The sequence below is a fragment of the Mesoplodon mirus genome (genome assembly GCF_964341445.2).
Source record: "Mesoplodon mirus genome assembly, chromosome: 17".
Classification (NCBI taxonomy): Eukaryota; Metazoa; Chordata; class Mammalia; order Artiodactyla; family Ziphiidae; genus Mesoplodon; species Mesoplodon mirus.
Genome location: NC_138993.1, coordinates 68,234,573 through 68,260,364, shown reverse-complemented (window position 1 = coordinate 68,260,364; position 25,792 = coordinate 68,234,573). Strand labels below are relative to the sequence as shown.

Below are 25,792 nucleotides of genomic sequence, written 5' to 3'. Positions count from 1 at the left end.
TGCACAAATGTTTATAGCACCTCTATTCATAGTCGCCAAAACCTAGAAACAACCAAGATATGCCCAACTTGAGACAACTATAAAAGACCAACCAATATGCAGAATTCTCTCTAGGATTAGCTAAGGCCTTTGTTGAGTCTGCATCTCAACTCAATTCACCTTCTCCTTCAATCCAGTTTCTTTCACTCCCTCACATGTGTTGGTCCCAATAAAATTCCAGAGTCTGCTTCTAGGACAGATGTCCCATCTGTGGCAGAGGAGCACATGTGGAAGGCTATTACAGTGACCTAGGCAAGAGATGACACTACCTTAAACAAAGACAACAGCAGGATAAATGGAGAGAAGCTGATGAATTCAAGATTCAGGAAAGGCTGACAACGATATGCAAATGGCAAGACCACATAACGCAATATAATAGTGAACGCTGAGCCACAGAGAAAGCCTCACTGCTGGTCATAATCGAGACCCTTCTACTTCCTGCCTCTGTGATCCAGGCCATTTCAGATGGCACACAACTCCTCCCCACCCCACAATCTTACCAATGGGAAATAAACATGTAGGATAAAGAAAAAGTAAATTTTTGTTGTTTAAGGTCACAGGCGAAGGGCAATACAAGTACGAAACACTGGAGCTCTGATAAACTAATGACAATTGCATAGACTCAAATAAAAATTAGCACATGACTAAGTTTTCCGAGGAAATGTAATTCAAAATCTACTAGGCAATTTGGCTGTCATGCAACACTTGGCTACGCTGAAAAGTTCCTATTGTGAATACAAAGAGATAGTTCCAAGCAATTTGGGAAAATAAATTCCATCATCAATGCATTTCCCATGTTGTGTTTTATTTGGTCATAATTTTCCACTTTTTACTGTTGTCTTTTAATTACAAATTAGTTATGTAGTTCATTTAGTTTTATCATTATCAATTTAGTTTTGGTTTATCTTTGGTTTAGCACACTTCAGACTGAGGTGATGCATATTTGTATCTATCTGTGGTCTGTAATTATCCAGTAGCTAGAATGTAAACATATATGTGTTGCAATCCAACTATGAATTATTCGTATCTACTACTACCACAGATATACACAACCTCTAAAAAAGGTATGTGTAGGTGATATTTATTATCACTGAGTTTTTACCACTGGAAAATGAAAAAGGGTGAAGTGGGCACAGGATATTTTGCCTTTCCTAAGATAGCCATGCGCACATAAATACATAACTATATACATACACTGAGTTTAAATAAGAATGAACTAATATTATACACATAAAGATATAATCAAGCTGTGTTATAAGAAAGTAAACCAATACATAACAGTACTTTGTTTTAATATGGCAAAGAAAGGCAATTACATTTTTTTGGGAAAAACTGATCTGGTCTACCTATTTCCCTCTATTTGGGCAAATAAAAAATATTAGAGCCCTAACTCTGATCCAGGGATCAGAAATCAAGCACATGTCAGTGTATAGGTTAGAGCAGAATGGGTTCACAGACAGAAAGTTTCCAAACAAAAACCAGTCTTAATGTCTTCACATTAGTGTCCAACACTATGCAGAGCCTTTTTCAATAGAGTAATAGAAAAAAGAAAAGGCATGCAAGAATGAACTACAATAAAACAAAGAGAGGGAGGCAGGGGAAACAAATATGACATGGTAAAATACAGAGAGAGAACTTGTGAAATCATGCTTAAACCCAAGATGTGGATACTGGCGTAATAAAAGAAAATATAAGTACCCAAGTGACAATGGGAAAGAAAGAAGGGACACGGAATACACGTTCCCAACTCCCAGGTACTATCATTCTAACCTTAAATGACTGCATTACTTCAATAATAGGAAAACTGCAAAATGAAAACCTCATTCTTTAATGAATTTTACAAAGAATACTTTAACACCATTTTCTTCAACCTTAGGCATTTCTTAATAAATCTCATAAACAAATAGATAGATAGATAGATAGATAGATAAGATAGTAAATGTGTCTTCTACTGAGGACCAAATTGGAAAATGAATTAACGTTACCTAAGATTATGAAAAAGGTATAAATTGTAATATCTTTTCAAAGGCTTCCTCAATATATCTTTAACCACAAAGTCATATACTACATGTGAAAAGTTTTCTAAGCAGCATGAAATAAATAAAAGAAATAAAAGATTTCAGGTCTTAGCTAAGTATTTCTATCCCTCTTTAGCATGAAAAATTTGTTCTTCTATATTTAAAAAAAAAAAAAAAGAGCAACCTTTTTTAACGTTATACCATGCCAAAAGGAAGATGAGAAGAAGAGGCAAAGGACAAGGAAAAAAATAGCCAGGGCAGAGAAGAAAAGACAAAGCAATTCCTATACACTTATCAGAGACAGAGGCCAAGGCATATGGGAGAGCATAACTTGCAAAGAACGTTAAGATGTCACGTCAACAGTTAGTGTGAAGGCAATGAGGTTCAGGAAAAGACTCTCATACATTTAAATCTTAGATTCCTAAAAACTTCCTTTAGTCCTGCCTAGTGAATCCAAGGACAGCCTATATGAATTGATGAGCTATAGTCATTAACAACCACATACTAAATTTACTTGAATAATTCTAGATTTTTTTTTGTGTGTGTGTGTGTGTGTGCGGTATGTGGGCCTCTCACTGTTGTGGCCTCTCCCGTTGCGGAGCACAGGCTCCTGACGCACAGGCTCACCGGTCATGGCTCACGGGCCTAGCCGCTCCGCGGCACGTGGCATCTTCCCGGACCAGGGCACGAACCCGTGTCCCCTGCATCGGCAGGCGGACTCTCAACCACTGCGCCACCAGGGAAGCCCCACTCTTCCTTTTAATAGAGAATTACTTGAGAAAAATATGTATTCTATTGTTGGGTAGAGTGTTCTATATATATATCTATAAGGTCTCATTGGTTTAAAGTGTTAAGATCTCTACTTCCTTATTGATCTTCTCTGTAGATATCCTACCCAATATTTAAATTGTACTATTGAAGTCCCCAACTATTATTGTAGAACAATCTATTTCTCCTTTCAATTCTGTCAATGTTTACCTCATATATTTTGCATCTCTGCAGTTTGGTGCATAGATGTTTATAAATAGTCAATATGTTTAAAATAATCAATGTATAATGTCTTTGTCTCGTATGACAGTTTTAGACTTAAAGTCTGTTTTGTCTGATATTAGTATAGCCACCCTAGCTCTCTTTTGATTACTATTTGCATGGGATATCTTTTTCCATCCTTTCGCTTTTAATGTATTTCTGTCTCTGGATCTAAAGTGAGTTTCTCATAGACAGCAAAGAGTTGGATCATGTTTTTATCCATTCTGCCAATGTCTGGCACAGTGAGATACCATTTCACACATACTAGGATGGCCATGATATTTTTTTTAAAAAGAAAGAAAAAAGAAAGTAACAAGTATTGGCAAGGATGTGAAGAAACTGGAAACCTCATACATTGCTAGTAGGAATGTAAAATGATTCAGCCACTGTGGAAAACAGTTTGGAGGTTCCTCAAAAAGTTAAACCTAGATTTACCATATAAACCAGCAATTCCACAACTAGGTACATACCAAAATAACTGAAAACAGGTACGCAAACATATACATGTATATGCATATTCACAGCAGCACTATCTACAACAGTCAACAGCTGGAAACAAACCAACGTCCATCCGCAGGTGAATGGATAAACAAAATGTGGTACAAACACACAATGGAATACTAATTTGGTCATAAAAGGGATGAAGTACTGATATAGGGTAAAACATGGATGAACTCTGAAAACATAAAAGATACAAAAGGTCACATGTTTTATGATTCCATTTATATGAAATATCCAGAATAGGTAAATCCATAGAAACAGAGAGTAAATTGGTGATTGTCAGGGGCCAGGAAATAAGGAGTGAATATTAATGGATAGAGAGTTTCTTTCAGGCGTAATGAAAATGTTCTGGAATTAGCCTGTGGTGATGGTTCATTAATCCTGTGCATATACTAAAAAACACTGAATTGTACACTTTGAGAGGCCAGATTTTATACTATTTAAATTTTACCTCAATTTTTTTAAATCAAATAATTAGTATAAAAATTTAGAACAGGTTGTCTCTAAATCTGAGGGGGTGACACTGACATGGAAGGAGTATGAGGGAACTTTCCGGGGTGACAGTAATGTCCAACGTCTTAGTGGGGTTTTGGGTTACACAGGGTGGGTATGCATATATCAAAATCAGCAAATACACACTTCAGACCTGTTCATGTTACTGTATATAAATTTTGCCTCAAGATAACCAAATTGTATACAAATACTTAATTAAGTTAAAGACATCTATGTTGAAGTATTTAGTGGGATGCATACTGATACTTGCAATGTACTTTGAAATGCACCAAAATTAAAATGGATTAACCAATGGATAGATAAGCGATAAAGCAAACCTAGCAAAAGATTAATAGTGGAGTGTTGGTGTTGGGTATATAGGTATACACTGTAAAAGTCTTTCAAAATGTTGTATGATTTAAAATTTTCAAAATAACACATTGAGGAAAAAGTTAAAAAACAAGAAAAATATCCGGAAGGCATGAGTACTTTGCAGAAATTTGGAATATGGTTATAAAACAGAATTACTGAGTGGTAATGTTAGAGTGTCTTCTCTTGAAGACATGACATTTAAGCCAAGATATGAAAGGCTACAAGGAGCCATCTATGTGAAGATATCAGCAAGAGTATTCCAGGCTTCCCACCCCACCCCAAAAAATCTTATTCTAAGGTCCTAAAGTTTGATGTAATCAAGACAGTGTAGGGACTTCCCTGGTGGCGCAGTGGTTACGAATCCGCCTGCCAATGCAGGGGACACAGGTTCAAGCCCTGGTCCGGGAAGATGCCACATGCCGCGGAGCAACTAAGCCCGTGTGCCACAACTACTGAGCCTGCGCTCTAGAGCCCGCAAGCCACAACTAGAGAAAGCCCACGCGCAGCCACGAAGACCCAACGCAGCCAAAAATAAATTAAATAAATAAATTAAAAAAGAAAGCCAGTGTGACTGAAGTATGGCAGGCAAGGAAGGGAGGAGTATAAAATGAGATTGGAGAGAAAGGCAGGTGTCAAATCATCTGGGGCTTGTAGTCACAGGAAGGAATTTTAATTTTATCTAAGTGCAATGGAAAGCCATTAACGGGTTTAAAGCTGGGATCAATTGGGTGGGATGAGATGGGGTGTGTCCGTATTATTTAGAGTTTTAAAATATCACACTGACTGCTATGTGGAGAATGGCTTTGAAGTGTTTAAGAAAAGAAGTAGGAAAACCATTATCCTAGTCCCTGCAAGAACAATGGTAGTCTGGAGGAGAGTGTTGGGAGTCAAGATAGTGAGTAGTGAATATGGGAGATATTTTGAATGAAGACTTGACAGTATCTATCAATAGACTGACAACAAGATGACAGGGGAAAAGGCACCAGGATAGATCTTGGGTTTTAACTTGCTAGCCACTGAGTGAATGGAGTGACATCTACCGAGATGTAGAAACCGTGGGAGAAACAGGTTTGGAGTATGGGGGATCTGAGGATCAAAAAAAATTTTCTTAAATTGGGTACGATTTGTGACTGTAAGGAAGACAGGCAGAAGAAAAGAAAACAATCAGAATAATCTGGAAGTTGTTAAAGAACAGGGTTTCGATTTACAAATTCTTTTCCTTTTAAGAATCAATTTTGGCTTGATTGTATTAAGGACCTTTGATCCAGTAAAAAGCTCAAACTTTAATGCAAATCAAGCTTACTGATTGCTGTTGCCTATCTCTGGGGTTAAAGATAAACTGGGGATCAATAGCCCTGTATCTTTAAATTTAAGAGAGGTCAAAAGGAAAAAATCAGGAGTGAGAATGAGGGAGACAAGGAAGGCCAAAAAACAAGTACATAGAAGTAACATATTAAGTCTTAACTGTCTCTCACCCTGTCAATGATAAGGGGCTGTCTGATTCTTAAATTCCACATATAACATGATTAAGTGCCTTATACTATTTTACACAAAGTGGTAACTCAAATTTTAGCTCTCAACCTCTAATACCATTAGTTTTCCAAAGTATAGTGAAAAATCCATGCTCTTTGGAGCTAAATGACCCTAAATTTAAAGTAGCCCACCACTCAGTAGCTCTGTGACCTTGAGCAAATTACTTACCATTTCTAATCCTTAGTTTCTTAAATGTAAATGAAAATAATTACCCCAAGAATTAGCATTAGAAATAACATTCACAAAGTGCCTGCTACATGGAAAAAATGCTCCATAAACAAGAGCTACTATTATGCAAAAGGCACCTAATTCATCAACGCTCAATGCGGTAGTTTCCTCCTTAGGCAGCCCAGATCCCTGTTTCCAGAAAAGAAGTACAGATGTGAGAGAGAAGGGAACCACAGAAAAGACAATCAATTTCATTTTCACCATGTAACACAGAAAGAGGTAAAACAGAAATCTGTGAATAGGCATGACAAATGGACCATCCGCAACCTACAAATGGATAGGTTCAAAGGTTGATTATAATTCAGTTGTTTAGAACTGGGAATGTATTTTCCCAGGGAATCAATGTTCAATTCAACTTTTAGACAAACTCACAAGAAGTCATCAAAATCATAATGTAGTTAAAATGTGATATATCTCAATAAAATTAGGAGAAAAGTGATGAATCAACCGAACAATACAGAAAACCAAGAAACTTTAATGATATGTAATTTAACTTATTTTAGAAGCTGGCACTTGAGGGAAAAGGTTTTATGGGAGGTTTCAGTAGTGATTCAGAGGGGGTTTTCAGGGAAATTTCAAAAGCTTTATAAGGCTGATGACCCTGGTTCTTTATTATGTTTTACTTCGCCTCAAATTTTATGGCTTCCCTTTCTTTCAGCATAAGCAAAACACTAGCACTCTTATACTTAATAGCCATGATTGCGATCATTCATTTCACGAATGAGAAGGAGCAACTGAGGAAGAACTAGAGGAAAGACAGGAAAGAAGAAGGACCATAACGGATGTGCCCAAATATAAAGAAAAGAGCCTTCATTGAATTAGATAAACTTAGTAAGTAAAAAACTGAAGGGTGTTGAGGGTGGTTAAGTACAGCACTAAAATAGTAAGGGAGGAAAAAGCCAAGTGATGACAACTGGTCCGAGTCCCACCATGATTCACTGGTTATTTTAAAGGTCACAATTTTTTTTCCCTTAAAGTGGAAGACAAAAAAAGAGCAAGCAAAGCAACCTGCCATTTATACAAAGGGAATTCTCAAGAGCTGAAGATTCATGATTCAAATTGTGACACACCAACGGAATTCAAGATTTTCTCCTAACCCCTTTTTATTTCTCTAAACTTCTCCAAATATTCTGTTCTTTTTATGTAGATACTATTGTGATAACAGTATTATTATGTCCTGTTATACAGATGATAATAATATCTAAACTAGAACTAGAAAGATGACTTTTGACATTTGCAAGTACACAACAAAATAAAATTATTTTAGGAAAGTCTCCTCAAAAGCCAGCAGACATGTTATAGCCTCTTAGGCTATGAGGAATGCAGTGATTTCAAACCACAGAGAGAAGCTTTTGATTTTCTTAAAGACATAAACCACAAATCAGTTCCATGTAGTCCAACCTATATTCAGAATCTAGCAAATCTTCCTGAGAAGTACTGAGATGCTTTTTGATGCTTTTTGAAGCCTGAAGAAATGATTAATGAAGAGATGTTATAGTCAGATAAAATAAGATTTTCTAGGGCCTGGTCTTAAGTCTAGGACCTATATCAGTCAAATCAGCCAAAGTAAATGCTCTCCAAATGAATAAAATAATTCTAAATAATCAGAGAAAAGAAATATTAATGTGGGATGCTGAAAAGCATGGCCCCATCAGTGCAGGAATGCTAAGATGCTGTGAATTCCTAACTACCAAGCATTTCTAATTTCTCTCATCTACCTACAAATTTCTGTCAAATGTAATCAAATATGAACTGATTAATAAACTGTAAAGTTATTTAATAGCATTACTAATCTATGATAAAAGTATGCCCATGCATTTTCTTAATTAACAGGTATTGAAAATACAATGTCAAGAGTGCCAGGAATATTTTTGAAAATAAAAAGTCAGGAAGCACTGCCCCAGTATAATTATACATACAACAGGCAAGTAAAACAGTCATTAAGACATCCTTCAGTTTACCTTTTACTCCAATTTAGAATATTCTGTTCTCATTTCTCACATTCTATTTTCTCTTCCTAGCAAGATTTTTAAGTTGATACTTAAATTCTTAGGAAAAGGTAAAAACGTGAAGAGCCCTGTCAAATACGAAATCTTCATGTTAATCATGTATGTCCTTTAGTAAGTTGCATTCAACTACATATATATAAATTTATATTACATCCAATCTCAAGAACTATTAAGACAATTCCTTCTTTTAATTAGCCAGTGATTTTCTCTTACAAAGGAACTATAATTAAGGTCAAATTACTCTTTAAAGTTCCCTTTCATAATAGAATATGGTAATTCTGCTGATAAATTCTTCCAGAGGAACAAGTAATCAGAAACCTGAAACTATTAAACTATTATTTGCTCCTCGGGAATTACGTATTACATGTTTACTCAACCATATCTGCTAAAAGACATAGAAATCCTACCAAAATTGAGAACTTACCAATTTCCCTTGCAATTCTGACAGCTTCATCTGCATCCTGTAAAAGCAGGAAATGAGACCCAACATTAATCCCATCAACCACTGCACAATGTCTTTAGGGCAGTCATATATTGCACTACTGCTTCCTCCGATTCATTTAATGTTCAATTTTACAACCTTCTAACTCTTTTTATTCAGAGAAATGTAAAATTAATACCATAAGTGGAATGTAAATTCTACCTCATCCTTATTATATTAAGAAACTCAAAGCAGTTTGAAATGAGCTGGCAGGAAGCACTACCAGAATTGCCAAGTGATTTGGTGCAGTTGCTGGAATTTAACGGCAGAATTTAGATGTTTACAATCAATACTGAACCATAAATCAGATCATTAAAGCTTGTCCACAGCCAGCTTGTTTCTGTCTCTGATATTTATATGTCATGTTTTCCTTGATTCTGTCAGCAGGGGGAGTTGATTCTCTATTGTTTGGGAGGAGATCAACAGATTTTCCAGAAACAAAAAAGTAAGTTTCTCGTATCTATAGGAATTGCCAATTGTTCCACTCAAAAAATTCCTTTAGTAATCTGCATTACTTTTTCTTTTTTCTTTCATCCTTTTTTTGGGTACATATTTTACCTTTACCAGTTACATCTTGTTAACATAAATTAAAACCTGAAATTCAATGAACCATCTAGTGGGGGGAAAACTACCAAAAAGCCAAGGAAAGAAAAGGCATTCTAAAACAGTACAAGGTAACACTGTAAATCAACTATACTTCAATAAAAATTTTAAAAATAAAAATAAATAAAACAGCACAAGGTAAAAGTTTATGAATGTAAGGATTACTTACTTCTAAATATCAACCAATGCCACTGAATGGACCAAAACTTCCCTTGAATCTAAACCATTTCATTGATCATTAATTCTCACCTAACACGTCCAACACAGGACATTTCCCCCAGATAACAGTAAAGAGAAAGCTGAAAAGATTTTAAATCCAAGTAAATCCTAGTAAATTTAACTTTTTAAATAATTCAGTGACATAAACTAAACTATCACAGGGAATGACAATAATGTTTTGAAACCATTAGCTGGTAAGAATGCCTGAATTTTTAGAAAATAACTTTAAAATATCAAAGTAAAGGTTGGTATTTTTTAAGCTTTTAAGCTAATACTTCAAAAATGTAGAGTAACCATGTCAGAATCCTCCCCCAAAATGGGAGGGCGGGGGATGTTTATAACTGCTTCATTCATGTCTACTAAAAAAAAAAAAATCTTCCTTAAAAGTCTTCAGTACCTAATAACGTCCCCTGAATAAGGAGGTTGGCAGGGGAAGTTGTCAAAAAAATTTAATTTCCTTTCATTAGCCAGTCTGCTCCACAAATAGGTGCTTGTTAAGTTCAAAGCAGTCCTGAAAGCAACATCAGTTTTAAGTCTTTTTTTTTTTTTAACTCCAAGCAGTCACATCTGCTAATGAGATTTTCCAAATAACAATTGTTTTCAAGTAAGAGATAAATCTATACTTCCCATTCTACCGGCAAAAAAATCAAGGTTTACTGCTTTATTACACCTTGCTGTTTTCACTGACCTTACATTCTCCAAATTTTAGCTTAAAGGGATAAAAATCCATGAAAAGGGTCATTTAATAATGTTAGTGGTTTCCACACATTGAGTTTGAAGGTTCTTTGTTCAAGCCAGTGACAGTTATTGGAGAATACTTCCCCTTAATAGCCTCTCTGTCAGGAAGTGTTAAACCTGCCAAATGCGGACAATTAGTGCCTCGCGAACAAAATACAGGAAGAGTGCTGGCTGATGGAGACTGGATTATAAGAAGCCTAGAAGGAAACTTTTAACATGTCTTTTCTTTCAAACGTGGTGTAATAGTATATTTGCAAAAGATATTCAGAGAGAAAAAACCCTGCTATCTAAAAGGTTCATTACCTTGAGAGAACTAACAGGCAATGTTAGTTCATTAGTAATATTTTAATACGTATTTATATATACATATTATGGATGGACTGTGTACAGAGAGATATGTTTACACAAAGCAAAACTTCTAAAAATTCTTCAGCTGCTACAAATCCAACACTTCGATAAACTGCCACAAAACAATCTTGTGTTTTTAACTAATCAGTATGCTTAAGTTTTCTTACTATGAAAAGCAAATTCTACTAAATGACCTTCCAAGTAAAATCAAACTGTCTTTAAAATTAATTTTTCACTTGTCATTCATTCATCCCAAAATATTTAATTAAGCATGTATTATGTACTAGACATTAAAAATGTCTATTATCAGTTTCAACAATAAACTATTAAGTACACCTAGCTCCAATATGTTCTTTCAGCACATATACTAAACTACTTTTAAAGAGATAAAAAGGTCCTATATATTGGGGTTGGCCCAAAAGTTCGTTCGGGTTTTGCCGCACGATGTTACAGAAAAACCCAAATGAACTTTTTGGCCAGCCCAATAGCTCCAAATTCAATGGCACTGACACATCCCACAGTGTAACTTCCCTGTAGGGCTACAGGTAGAAAAAAATTTTGTAGTAAAAAAAAAAAAAAAAAAAAATTTTGTAGTAAAAAAAAAAAAAAAGACCAACAATTCATCTGACAAGGAAAGGGTTGCAGGAAAGTATTAAGCTATATGATTCTAAAACAGCAGCAGTTCAAGAAATGGAGAAAGAGGAAAGAAGCCAACAGAACCAGTAACCATTTCTTCTACTCCTCTATTTCAGCACAGCTTACATTAAGTGAGCTCTATCATCCAACTGAAGAATAAAACAGTAAAATATTCTGTTTTACAGAGAGTGTGATGGGAGAGGTAGGTGATGTTGCTATAACCAAATAAGTAGATCACAACAATGTAAAAAGGAGCTAAAAACAACTGGATGCTTTTTCTGCAGGCCCAATTTATCTGTTAATGGCCTGTAGCACCCACCTGTGAGGCAGCAAAGCCCAGCAGCTAAGAACATAGATACTGGAGCCCAAAGGCATGGGCTTCAATGCTGGCTCAGTGACAGTGAACGCATTACCTACCAGTATGCCTCTATGGAATTAGGTTTCCTCGTCTGTAAGATGGACATAGTATCTCATAGGGTTATTAAGAAGATGAGATTAGTAACAGCTGAAACACACTAGAACAGAGTCTGGCAAAAGGTAAGCACTCAGTTAAGGTTGGCGATATGTGATAAAATGGGCAGCCCGCACCCCCAAGTATCAAGTTTGTTCCTTTCCTGCCTGCCCTTGGTTGTCCTATCCTGTGGTCGTCACTCATTCTCTGAACCTGTACGATACGGAACTAATACTGGCAAAACTGTGCACGTGCACCTCCAGTACCCTTCACTGGGTCAGAGGATCCGAGTACTCGTTACAGCTGGTAAGCAGGGTCCTTCTTGGGCAGGGAAGGGACGCAAAATCTGTACCAAAGACAGGCAAATTCAAGTCCTCCCTGATGTTAAACCCAAGTTATTTCTACAGTGACAGTAGTGTCCAATGCTGGCTCCACCCCCCACGATTCAGGCCACACCTCTCCCTTCTCACGTGCTACATACAGCCTACTTACCAACCCTGAATTCTGTACTCGCTGGATGAGAGTCCTGCTGCTCATCAGTATGGGAAGCTACTTAGTTTACTTCCCTCAGCGGGTTCTGAACAAATCAGTGACTGTTTCTGAAGAAAACAAAATAACCATTGCTTCAAGACACTATGGGCATGGGACTTCCCTGGCGGTCCAGTGGTTAAGACTTCGCCTTCCAGTGCAGGGGGTGCGGGTTCAATCCCTGGTTGGAAGCTAAGATCCCACATGCATGCCTCAGTGGCCAAAAAAATAAAACATAAAACAGAAGCAATACTGTAACAAATTCAATAAAGACTTTAAAAATGGCCCACATCAGGAAAAAAAAAAAAAAAAAAGACACCATGGGTAAAAGCTCTATCTGTACACAAAAAACATCCTCAAACTATTCTGCATTCATATACAAAGTACAGCAAAACTTTCAACAATCCTGGGTTCAGGAGATAGGTTCCAGCTGATTCTATTTTCCAGATAATTCCAAGTCAAACAGAAGACTCTTTCTGTTTAATTTATTGATATTTTCAAATCTAAAATTTAGTACACGTTTCTCTTATTGTAAAACAGCATGATAAACATAACTGGACCCTTTTCAAAAATATAAAACCTTAAAGCCTTTGAAGCATCATCAGGAAAGTTATTCTCGGTTTAACAGGGAAAAAAGATACTGATGTCTAATATTGTACTTTTTAATTACTAGGACACAGCTTTCCGATTTTTTGGTTTTTTTAATGATTCCTTTCACACTAGTTTGTTGTTGTTATTATTGGCTCTTTCTGCTAAAGCAGAAGTGCAGTGTTTAAAATCTGGCTAACTAGGTGATAAAAACAATTACTACTTTAAACCTACACTGCATAATTTATAAACCTCACTCAAAGATACTACCATACTCTGCCCTGAGATGTAAATATTACTATTCTCTCTTACAGAGCAAGAGAAACTCAGAGAAGTGTAATAAAGTTCCTGGTAAACTGGTAGGTATTAGAACCAAATGCAGCAATTTAATCTTTGTTGATTTCTCCCTCTGCTTCACACCTGACATCTAACAGATCACAAAATCTTACAGATTCAACTTTCAGTGTCTCCCTATACCATCTACTTTGCTCCATCCTAACACCTTATTTTAGGCCCCTAACATTTCTTGTCTGGGTGAAAGGAAGAGCATTCTAATTTGTCTACCAACCTCAAGTTTTGCACTGCTCCAATCCATTTTCCACATCACAATCAAAATAAGTTTTCTAATTCCACAATTTTTATCATGTTAACTCTTCTGCATGAAACCATTCAGAGGCTCCCAAAGCCACAAAAATAACCTCCACGTCCAGATGCATAGCATTCAAAGTCATACATATCTGGATCCTAATTCTCTCTCCAGCCCTGTCTAACTACAGCCCCTCACACTTGCATACCTGCAGTTTGCTAAAGTTCCCATGGTCTCCCAGCTCCAAGCTTTTACAAGATATTGTCACTGACCATAATGCTGCATCTCCATCAATTCCCTTCACTTTTTAGCTAACTCACTACTACTCAGACTTCAGGTTATTACTTAAATATCGTTCCACTGGAAGTTCTACCATGACACCCTTAAACTAGGTTAGGTGCCCCTCCTACATGGGCCCAACACACTCTGAGCTTCACATTATTAAAATGTATTAAATTGCCTGCCTATCTGTAGGTCTCCCTAAGGGGACTTGAAGCTCTTTGAAATCAGGGTCTGCGGCTTGTTATTTTTCGCTAAACAAGTGGGCTGGGATTCCAACGCTGTCTTCCAACAGCTTCAGATGAACACTCTTCATTCATTCTGCTCTCAAGTTCCTGAGATCAAGTTAATAAGATACTGAAGAAAATGAAAGGCAAATATTTCATACCAGATGACTACTTGAATACTTGACTACTTTAAATGACACTTTAAAACAACATTAGTTTCTCTCTAATGAAAAGGGTGACTCAAGAACAAGACAAAAGGAAACCGTTCCAGAAGACTCCTTAAGTACCACACACAACGTTTTAAAAGAATGTGGGAAACCATCTCCATATAACGTCCAGATAACATTCAAAATAATCAAATGGAAAGGAACAAATGTTTTAAGGAGAAATATAACAAACTGAAACCACATTAATTTACTCAAGTACTTGGAGGAAAAAAAGTAGACTATAGTTGCCAAGAAAATAATTGCTTTAAAAATACCACAGATCAATGGGAGAAAAAAAAAAAAGTATGGATTTTTAAAAGATGGAATTATCTATAATTAGAACATATAGTCTTCCAATGCAAAAGTATTGCTTAATGCAGTTGCTAAAACCACAAGGTATTCCAAAAATTTACACTATCTGCATCAGCAAACCTCTATCTGCATAGATACCATCAAAAGCAATCTTTTACCTAACAAATCTAAACTACAAAATGTGAAAAGTAGTGTAGTTCCAAATGAATGTGGAATTACTACACAAGGATTCTAAAATAACCAAATTTAAAAGAAAAAAATGTACAGTCTCATATCAGAAATAATTAAAAGCAAACTAGAAATAAAACTAGTATTAACATTTGTCTGAAAAACAAAGGAGCATTTCTTAAAATTATTTTTAAATGCTTATCTGAAAACTACATCCTGCAGGTTCAGTTGTGGTTTAACAAATTAATTCAGACAAGAGGTGTTAGGAACTGTATACCATACTTAAGTTAACACAGGTAATGAGAATCTATCATCATCTGAGAGTGTAACAGGATCTTAAAAATCACCTAAGGCATACAAGGAGACAACACTGACAAGACAGTGGATTTACTTTCTTCAACTTTCTACTTTTCCCTATTTTCCAAATTAACCGAGGTTGGAAATTCAAATGCAGATTGTCAAATGCAGCCCCCCTGAAAAGACAACCAAAAAAACCTGTTGATCAAGCAAAACCAAGTTTACTACCTACTACAGTAAAGGATACCATCACTTTGAGGCAATCTTGGAGGCTCCACTGGAATCAGTTCAAGACCTACTAAAAGCCACAGTTCAAGATCCTAGCTTCAAAAACTGCAGTGCTCCTCTGATGCCCACTGAGCCCCCCACGCTCGGGGGTCTCCCCAGCCACAATGGTGAGAAAAATCTCACATTGGGGAGAGCTCCAAAAAATCCTCAACATTTTTTGTTCTGAGTCCATAAGACAAAGTTCAAATGGAAGAAGACAAGCATAGGACCTATAAGTTCATGTTCATGTGTCCAGGAGCCAGTGACTTCAGAAGGTTTCACGGGTATCCAAATAGGACAAAATTTGCCTTGAAACCCATATCAAAACCTTGAAAACTTTCCCCTGTCTTGACTTATTTTTTTGTCCATGGGAGTCTGGGTCTGGAAGAGATCTCCCCTCCAAATCCTAAACCACCAAGGCACTGCACACTGTCAGGTCTGCAGTTAGAGATGGCCAACCATTATTTGGTAAGCCACTGCAAGACTTTTGTAAACAGGTTTGTCTCAGGCTGCCTGTGCTGTAAGTCAGGCTACTCCTCAAATGTATTAAATCTGTAACTCAAATTCATGTTCTTATCTTTCTAGATGGCATAATTTCACCAAGGATAGTTTAGAATTATAACAGACTCTTTCATAAGCTTTTGGTATGAATGATTCATCTGAGAGGCACACCTTAGGGAAAAACAGGGAAGCAAACTCTCAAACACCTAGTGTTCTGCATGACTAGGTGCAGAATAAACGAATAGCCTTACAGATAAAATCAGATGCTCCCGCTCCAGAAATGAATATCAGTCTTTTGATAAGACACATGCAGATTTTGCAACCAGAAGTAACAATGAGTAAACAATTGTTCTGTATTAGCCAAGAAAATGAGGGAAAAAAATATAACAGGCTATGTTCCAAAAGTGAATCAAGTACCCATTTCAGTCATCAACTCAAAAGGAGAAATTTCACTAATTATCACTTATTGATACTGGCGGTACACTATCAAACTTAAATCCCTCCATCATTACAGAAGCTCTCTCTCAGCCTCAACCAATTACTCAGATAATGGTTATCTCTAATATTTCTCACATTTCCCACGTCCCAGACCCCAACTGTCACCTTTGAACCTTTATTCAAGGAACATTCCTTCCTCCTATGAGACATTATACACACTGACTTCATACGAAAGAATCTACAATGCAAATAGAATCTCCAGATCAAATGCTCTCCTAATGACCTTGTCCTTGAACTCCTGAGGACTCTGCTACTAATCATCAAGACAGAATTAATTTGGACTCTGACTCATCACTACCCTTGTGGCTAAATCAAGCCCAAACTGACGATCTCAAGAAGGCCAGATTTCTTGCTCGGGGTGTTGGGTGGGGGGGGCGGTGCTGGAGTACAATTATACCGGCAGAAGTATTAGGGCTGAATAGACCAAGGCTCATAAAACCACCACCCAAACTCTCTAAAACGAGAATGCAAAGAAGGACTAAAACCCAATAGTTGACAGCCTAATAAAGAAAAGACTTGTCATACTCTGCTCAGGGCCTTTCAAGGCTGCAATCAAGGTATGGGCCAGACTGCATTTCCATTTGGAGGCTCAACTGGGGACAAATCCAAGTTCATTCAGGTGACTGGCAGAATTTATTTCCTTGAGGCTGTATGACTGATGGCCCCACCGTCTTGCTGGCTCTCGAATGGAGATCATCTTTACTTAGATCCTCCGAAGCTGTCTGCAGTTCACTGCCATGTGGGTTTCCTCAATACGGCTGTTCCCTTCATCAAGCCAGCACCTAGAATCTGTTCTCTAGTCTCCTAAAATGGAGTCTTTTATAATAAAACATAATCACAGGAGCGACACTCAATTACTTTCCCTTATTAATGTAAGTGAACGCAGTGATATTCCATCACCTTTGCCATATAATGTAACTTAATTAAGGGAGTGACATGCCATCACCCTTTGCCATATTCTCTTAGTTAGAGAAGCGCATCACAGGTTTTACCCAAACTGAAGAGGAGTGGATTACACAAAGGCTTGGATGCCTGGAAGTTCCTCAAAAAGTTAAGCACAGACTTATCATATGACCCAGCAATTCTACTCTGAGTATATACCCAAAAGAACTTAAAACAGGTATTCAAACAACAGGTATCCTACCCTCCAACATTCCCTCTCCCTGTTCCCTGTCTTATGTTTCTATTTTATTATTTATTATTTGTCTCCTTTTTCTATAGCATAAGCTCAATGAGGGCAGGAATATTTTTTTGTTTTGGTCTGCTTTGATCCCTACTATATCCATAGCACTTCAATGTTAGACAAACAGTGTGCACTTGTTATTTACTGAATAGATGAGTAAACAGATAATTTTAAATGTGGTAAGTGAAGTACAGGATATTAAGGGAAAATTCAGTAGAGGGCCTAATCTAATACATGCAGTCAAGGAATGCCTCTGTGAGAAATGTATGTTTAAGCCAAGACCTAAACTATGTGTAGAAGACAGTCAGGAGTGAAGACCGAAGCAGAATCAACACACATGTGTCAGAATTAAGAACAGAAGTTTCAGAAATCTGAAAGATGTCATATATGGTTGGTACATCCAGTGCAAAGGGTAAGCTGGCACAGTATCAGTTTGAAGAGAGAAACAAAGGTCAGCTATTCAAAGGATTTAAATGAGTAGTCATTCAAGAGTTTTTCAACACAGGCATGTGATCAAATCTGGATTTCTGAAACATCACTCAAGCTTTAGTGTCGAAATTTAACTGGACGGGACCAAGACCAAGACTGGCTACAAGGGGACTTCCCTGGTGGTCCAGAGGCTAGGACCCCGTGCTCCCAGTGCAAGGGGCCCGGGTTCGATCCCTGGTCAGGGAACTAGATCCCACATGCCGCAACTAAGAGTTCACATGCCGCAACTAAAGATCCCATGTGCCCTGACTAGGACTCGGCGCAGCCAAATAAATAAATATTTTTAAAATAAAAATAAAAAAGACTGGCTACAGGGAGAGCAATTAGAAGGCTGGTGAAGTAATCCAGACTATATGATGTTAGTTGGAACTTGGAGTTAGTGTGAGGAAAACAATAAAAGTAATAGATCAGAAAGGTATTTGAGTGAATTCTCTGTAGCGGTATTTATTAGGAACTCCAAGTTTCTAGCTTGTGAAATGGTGTGGAAAATGCCAGCATCTTCTCAGGCAGGAAAGGAAAAAATGAGAAGTTTACAGCAGGAGTCAGCAATCTTTTTCTGAATAGGCCAGGTAGTAAATATTCCAGACTTTGTGGGTCTCTGACACAATTACTCAACTCAGCCATTATCATGGAAAAGCAGCCATGGACAACATATAAAGGAAAGATCATGGCTGTGTTCCAATAAAATTTTATTTACAAAAACAGGAGTGTCTGGAGCCACAGAATGCCAGTCCCTGGCTAGAGAGAAAACGATGAGTTAAGCTTCAACTTGTTACTTTTATGGTGCCTCAAAGGCATCAGGCAGACCTGTTTAAGAAACAACTGGATATGTAGTTCTAAGGCAATATCTAGAACAGATATACAGGTTTGAGATGTGAAGCCATAAAAATAAGTTATATTGCTTAGAATGAGTTTGTCCAAGAAGAGAAAACCCATAATAAAACCAACATTTAAGGGACAAAGGTAGGAAGAACAATCAGCATAGAAACTAAGAAGAAGCATTTAAACAAGCCAAAAATACAAAAACAAAACTGGAACTGAGTAATGTGCCAGAAGTGAGTATTTCGAGGAAGAAAAGTAACCAAGAGACTGAAATGCTCTGAAGAGACTGAGAAGACCAGGATTAAAGATTACACACTGGATTTCATGAGAGGGGGAGGTTGCTGGTAGCCTTTTCAAGAGAAATTTTGGTGGGAATGAGGAAAGAAGCCAGATGTAGACTAAAGATAAGGGGGAAAGTGTGGAAATGAAAGCAAGTGGGGACAATTCTTCTAAGACGTTTGGCTGTGAAAGGAAAGAGAACTAAGGTGGCAGCTGTGGGGCGACAAGGGGCTACTGTGCTCTCTGAAGACGAGGAACACATACTTCTTTCCACTAAACAGGAAGCATCATGATGTGAGGGGCCACAGGTTTCTTTCATCATCAGGTGCTTCCCACTTAGCTCAGGGATGAGTACAGTTTTGACTGATTGAGCATTTTTAATAGCAATAATAATGGAAAGGCGTTAAAAGACAAGGAGAATTTTAAGACACAGAAGAGAGGAAAGATAATGAGTGAAGACTGTAGCCCGTGAAGTCTATAAAGGGTACATCTGGAGCATAAGAGGAGGAATTGGCTTTACAGAGGATAGGGAACATCTATTCTTTGTAAGATGAGAGAAGGAAAAAAAATGGATGAATACATATTGAGTAAATATAGGTAAATATGGGCAAGAAGCTGAGGATATTTACTAACCAGGGGCCATGCTTGCTAACTGTCCTGTAATTCATGAAATAATCCAGCACAATGAAGAACTGCCCAGCCCAGAAGGTACAATAAGAAACACTGAGATGAAGAGTTCCTGCAGACTAATTCAAGTCTACATAGGGACTCTTTTCTCATGAGAAAAAAAATGAATAATTTTTCCTTGGCAGTGGGGAGGAGCACAGAGAGGAAGGAGAGACACATACTCCAATTTCTGCATGTCTTCCTTAGAAGACTTCAGCTGCAAAAGCGGCTTGCTGGTTGAGGAGTTGTGCTTGGGATCTATAGTGACACACAGCTATACCAAACAAGTTTACAATTCACATTTTATGCATATGGACAGGAGCCCACCATATGGACAGGAGCTCACTGTAAAGGTACAGAGAACATCATAATGTTTCAAACATTAAATATATACCACCAACAAATGAAATCCACACATCTAACAGCACATTTTTATATCACCAAGCTTTCTCCTATGAAAGTAAAAGTCAACACTGATGATTAAATACAATGCTTCAGGGGCTTCTTGCTCTTTTTAACTTACGCCATTCAAAATAATCCAAGTGTAAACAACATTGATTTTTTTAATCTATACATGAATATTTTAAAAAGCAAAATTTGCATTTTATCTTACACTTTTGACAAAATGTTTGACTTCAGGACATGTACTATAAAGATTAGAGTAAAACAGTTTCTCACCTTGACCACTCCATCAAAGCCAGGGATTGTGTTAACCTTGGCGTTCTTAGCTAATAATTTGCTTTCAATCTTGTCACCCATGGCTTGAATAGCATGTGTATCAGGTCCAATGAAAATGACATCTTCTGCTGCCTGTGAAGAAATGCCAGTAGAAATTTATAACAGAAACATTTCAGTGCTTGATACGGAGTCACAATTTTATAAAAAGAAAAACCCGTATGTATATTTACTAGTTACTCACAGACCAAGAACAACTTAAAAGCAAGCATTTGAGCCAATATATTACAATATATAATACTGTGTTGCATACAGTATATGTGTACAAAGATATATGAAAGTCAGGTCAAAGAAAAATAACAAAAAGTAATGAAGAACTCCTACTTGATCTTAACAGTATTCTTTGGAAAAGCAACTTCCATGGTGGTGTACTTATATCTAGTATTCTGCCACCCAATCTAAACAGTAAGTTCACCTTTAAAAAGCCTTATAAATCTTTGTATTCTCAGTACCCTGCAGCACAGTGCCTAGTTTAACATGCCAACTTTGTGCCAGGCTTTGAGCTAAGTGTAGGGGATAACATGGATGAAAACCACAGAATATCAACTAATCCAAGGGAACATGAAACAGATCACCAGTACCTCAGAGAAACAGACAAAATAAAGTATGCAATGTTTACATCCTTGTGACTATAAGAAATGAGTAAAGAATACAGTGGGAATTTACCAGGTAGAGTTATGATTTCAATCAAAACTACTCTACATAAATCACCATTAGTTCCCCAGCAATCGGTCCACCTCTCTGTGTATATGATATTAAAGTAAACAAAATGCTAATGAATACTAATTAGGAACAGAAAAAAATACCGATGGAGTTAGTTCCACTGTATGGCATGGTCCAGAGAAGTGAAAAGGGGGTTTGCTAAGGTAAAGAATCAGGTCATTAGGTAAAGAACGGAAGTTAACTATGAAAAAGGAAAAATCAGATTGTATGCAGGGCATCATAAGAGTAAGTTACCTGTTGATTCTCCCATGACCTTTGGTCAGGGTCAGTATAACGAATAAATCATTTAATTTACATCTCATATTCTATCTACTGGCACTGCTGCCTGAAAAGACTCTTGGCTTTAGAAAGGAGCTTCATTATCCTTATGAGAATATCATCCAGAGTAGCTACTGCAGTGTGGTGTTTGGATTGCTCTCAGCCATTGTGAGCAAAGAGGATTAAACCCACCCAGAGCAGGAGGTGGAAATAGAGCAGGGACACAACAGGAGGAATATATGAAGAGATAAATATTTGGGAGATGATATGACAGTTTCAACTTTACACATGCTGAGGTGAGATGCCTGTGGGATAGTCAAGTGCCCATGTTCAGGAGACAGACAGAGAGGTCCAGAGGTTAGAAGATAGGTCCAGGCTGAGATACGGATTTTTAAAGGCATCAAATAAAGGACGGAATTAAAAATTGTAGATGAAATCATTCAGATAAAATGTACAGAAAAGCCAATGCCTTTAAACTCAGGATGTATACTTTCCCTCCTGCCCAAAAGCAAGACAGAAGGGGAATTTTTAGATTTTGAGTTTAAAGCCTCTTTTCTTTGTGTGACAAGAGGGTAAATAACAACCATGCAAGTTTGATTTAAGGACTGAATAAATAATAATATAAAACACCAAGCTGAGTGCCACAATTGTTAGTTCTTGTCCCCTACCCAGAAGTCCTGATAAAAAGGAACACTAGAATAATAAGACAGCTAGGTCCATAGGACCCCAAAATATGTTACAGGAACCCAAATACCAACACTTACCAGTGTTACAATAACAGAATGCTGGATAAGAAACCTCTTCAGCCATAACAGATGCTCATTAAGTACCTCTCCAACAAATGTTTGTACGTAGTTTTAACAGAACCTCATTTTCTTTAAAAAAGAAAAAACTTTATGTGAAACCCCCAAAATGTAAAGCACATAAAAAAATGGAACTGCTCTGTAAGAGGGGAAAGTAGTAGTAAGACTACACCTCCACATACTCTGTGTCTCTAGCTGAATAAACTAGTCATTTTGGACCAGAGCAATAATCACACTCACTTCTCTTTATCCCAAACCTACAACCCAATAAACACTAAGTCAAGAGGAAACAATCATGTTTCAACTACCAAATGTCTTTCCATATTCTCATTTTACTTGCTAAGATGGAGGAATTTTTATCATAAATGCTGTTTTAAATACCACTATGCCAGGCAGATGTAATCAAGGAATCAGAATACCTACACACAGAGTTGAAGAAATACATAAATGAGAACATCCAAAATACATTATGATTACACAGTAAAACTTCTGATTAACAAGAGCCCAGCGACCAGGAACCACTGATTAACCAGACTTTTTCATGCATTCTAATTTGAGGAAAATTACTCACCCCAAAATGCGAAATTACCAAGAAAGAAAGCTCACATCAAGCATTTAGTGACTATTCTTTCTCCCATCCAACACAAAGAAAAATAGCCAATAGTACACTGAGTAACTACTCAAACAGATGTTTCAGTAAACTAACTTCCTTTCTATCTTTATCTTTTGATGTTTTGGTAGTACTCCCTGGGTTTAGCCTTTAAATGTAATTAAGGCAAATTAAGGAAGCAGTATCATAGCTCTGACTCCTGTTAATTTTTTGACCAAAAAAGCAAGGATAAGACAGTATGGTAATTGCAAAGTGATGAAGCATGTTTCAAAAGTCCTGAGTTCTTGACCAGAGTGATTTGTGTGACTTAGAACTTAAGGCCAAAATTTATGCACTAATAACCTTTCAATACTCTACTGTTAACCCTGTATCTTTTGCTACCCATTTTCCCTAATCACCAGTAAGTCTCTTCAGCATGCCATAGCAAAAAAATTTACTTCTCAAACTATGCTTTTCAAGGAACTTGTAAATTTACCATGAATGATAAATATAATACCTAAATACAGGTAAATGTATAATGGTCGTGAAAAAAGTGGGAATTTTTTCATCATCACTGGAAACATTTTTGTAGTGATACCTAAGAAAGAAATTACAAAAAGCTGAAATCACTGCTCTAAGACTGAAGAAAAAAAAAAAGACTGTTTTCACTTTCTAAATTCTGTGATTTTATGGTTCTGGTCATATTTTGATAAAAGAATGGGGAAAAGAGTTGGGTTTGAGCAATGTGTTAGGGAAAGAGATTTAATTTACAACAGGCTTTATGTTGCAAGTGCAGAAATAATCATCATCTGTAAAAATTAAAATGTATGATACATAATTCATTCTTAGAAATACCATGACAATTAGTAAATTGCTAAGCTATGAATCCAGTTTTTTTTTTTTAATGTATACATTTTAGGTTCATAAGGAATTACTACTTGGATAACTGTAAAACTAAGGTCAGACAGACATGAGCCACAGCCATGGAAAAACTGCTAAACTGCCTGAAGGACCTAGACTCTGGACTTTAATTTTTATTCCATGATAAAAGAAAAAAGAATTTCTAGTAGAAAAGACCAGTTTCAGGACTGGTGCAGAGAAGTTAGCACATGAGATAAAAAACTGAGTCAGTGAGAAAGCTTTCAAAAATTAATATAGTTATCTCAAAAGCACATATTAGTGCTACCCACTGAATGTGTTGATAACAATATGAGTATCAAAAAGAATAAAAGGAATTACAAGGTTAATTCTTTTCAAGACCTGGAAAAAATCTTTTCCTGCTATCTCTGTTCAAGTATTTGAACTTCTCAGACATGTATCACTGATTTTAAAAAATATATAGCTCTTTAAAAAGCAACATAGAGGAAAACTAATTTCACACATAAAACTAAGCAAAATAAAATTGTCAAGGTAAAATCCTATACACTGTTTTTATAAGAAAAAAATCAGAACTAGAAAAACATCCATGGAGGGAAAAAAGCACAAGAAAGACATGCTAACACAGCAGATCAAACTGTCGTCTATTATTTCAAAACAAGCTGAAATACATTTTAAAATAAGAAAACATGAAATAAGATATCAGAATTAGAAATGCTCTGAAATGAGGTGACAGACCTAAGGATAGAATTAGAAATGCAAAAGAAAATAATTTTGGAAGTGAAGACTAAACTAGAGGGAAAATAAGAGTGAATAAAGAAAACAAATAATGCCTTACAAGAAATAGAAAGTCAAAGGAAGAAACTTTTTAAAAATTTAAGTATAAAAAAAAGAAATTTTTTCTAAAATGCAAGAGAAAATGGCAAATACTAAAGATAAACAAAGAACATCCAACATACGGATAAGAGGAGTCTTTGGCCCAGGGGGTGGCGCAGGGGGTGGGGGAGACTAAAACAACGAAAAAATACTAAAAACCGTAACTCAAGCAAACTTTCTTAAAACTGAAAATACATATTAAACATACTACAGTATACCTGAAAAATTCAACCCAGAATGAACAGTACCATGATACATTCCAGGAATACTACTAAAGGAAAAAAAAAAAGAATATGTGACTTGTACAAAAGGAAAGTTTAAATTCTCACCAGACTGGGGCTTCCCTGGTGGCACAGTGGTTAAGAATCCGCCTGCCGGGCCTCCCTGGTGGCGCAGTGGTTGGGAGTCCGCCTGCCGATGCAGGGGATACAGGTTCGTGCCCCGGTCTGGGAGGATCCCATATGCCGCGGAGCGGCTGGGCCCATGAGCCATGGCCGCTGGGCCTGCGCGTCCGGAGCCTGTGCTCCGCAACGGGAGAGGCCACAACAGTGAGAGGCCCGCATACCGCAAAAAAAAAAAAAAAAAAAAAAAAAAAAAGAATCCGCCTGCCAATGCAGGGGACATGGGTTCGAGCCCTGGTCCAGGAAGATCTCACATGCCGCGGAGCAACTAAGCCTGTGTGCCACAACTACTGAGCCTGAGCCCATGAGCCACAACTACTGAGCCCGCGTGCTGCAACTACTGAAGCCCACGCACCTAGAGCCCATGCTCTGCAACAAGAGAAGCCACTGCAATGAGAAGCCTGAGCACCGCAATGAAGAGAAGCCCCCGCTTGCCGCAACTGGAGAAAGCCCATGCACAGGAACAAAGACCCAACGCAGCCAGAAATAAATAAATGAAATAAATAGAACAAACAAACAAAGAAACCAATGCATCTTAGAAAGGTGGCTGATTAAAGGCCTGAAGCAAGAAATGTAAAACATGAGCCTAGAATATCTTGTCAGATCAGAGAGCAAGGAAGCTATAAAAGATTCTGAGGGTCAAGTCCAAAAGACCATGAGCCAACTTAGGTCCCCCTGGCCAAAGAGGGACAACTTGAGATTCACTAGTAACTCCAACAGATTTAAACCTACAAAATACGTTTAAATCTATGACTTCATAATGATACTTTTAAAAAGAACTGGTTAACTGGTTAACCAATTTACTCAAAAACTAGCAAATAAAGGTAAAGAATGATACACTCATCTTGCTCTTTCTATATGAATTACACCCTTAGGAAACCAAACAATAAATGAGGGGAAGAGTCTCTTTATAAATATATTCCAATTAATTAATGAAA

The 25,792-nt window shown here is 37.1% G+C and overlaps 1 protein-coding gene across 3 annotated transcripts in view; it reads right to left on the bottom strand.

Moving 5' to 3' along the window:
- Positions 1–25,792, bottom strand: part of PCCA (propionyl-CoA carboxylase subunit alpha) — a 344,033-nt gene that overhangs the window by 235,817 nt on the left and 82,424 nt on the right. For all 3 annotated transcript variants that reach the window (XM_082602231.1, XM_082602232.1, XM_082602233.1), the window contains 2 exons: positions 20,272–20,403; positions 8,646–8,682 (listed from right to left, as the gene is read on the bottom strand). In XM_082602231.1, coding sequence (XP_082458357.1) covers positions 8,646–8,682; positions 20,272–20,403 — 169 coding nt within the window. The remainder of the gene's footprint in view (positions 1–8,645; positions 8,683–20,271; positions 20,404–25,792) is intronic.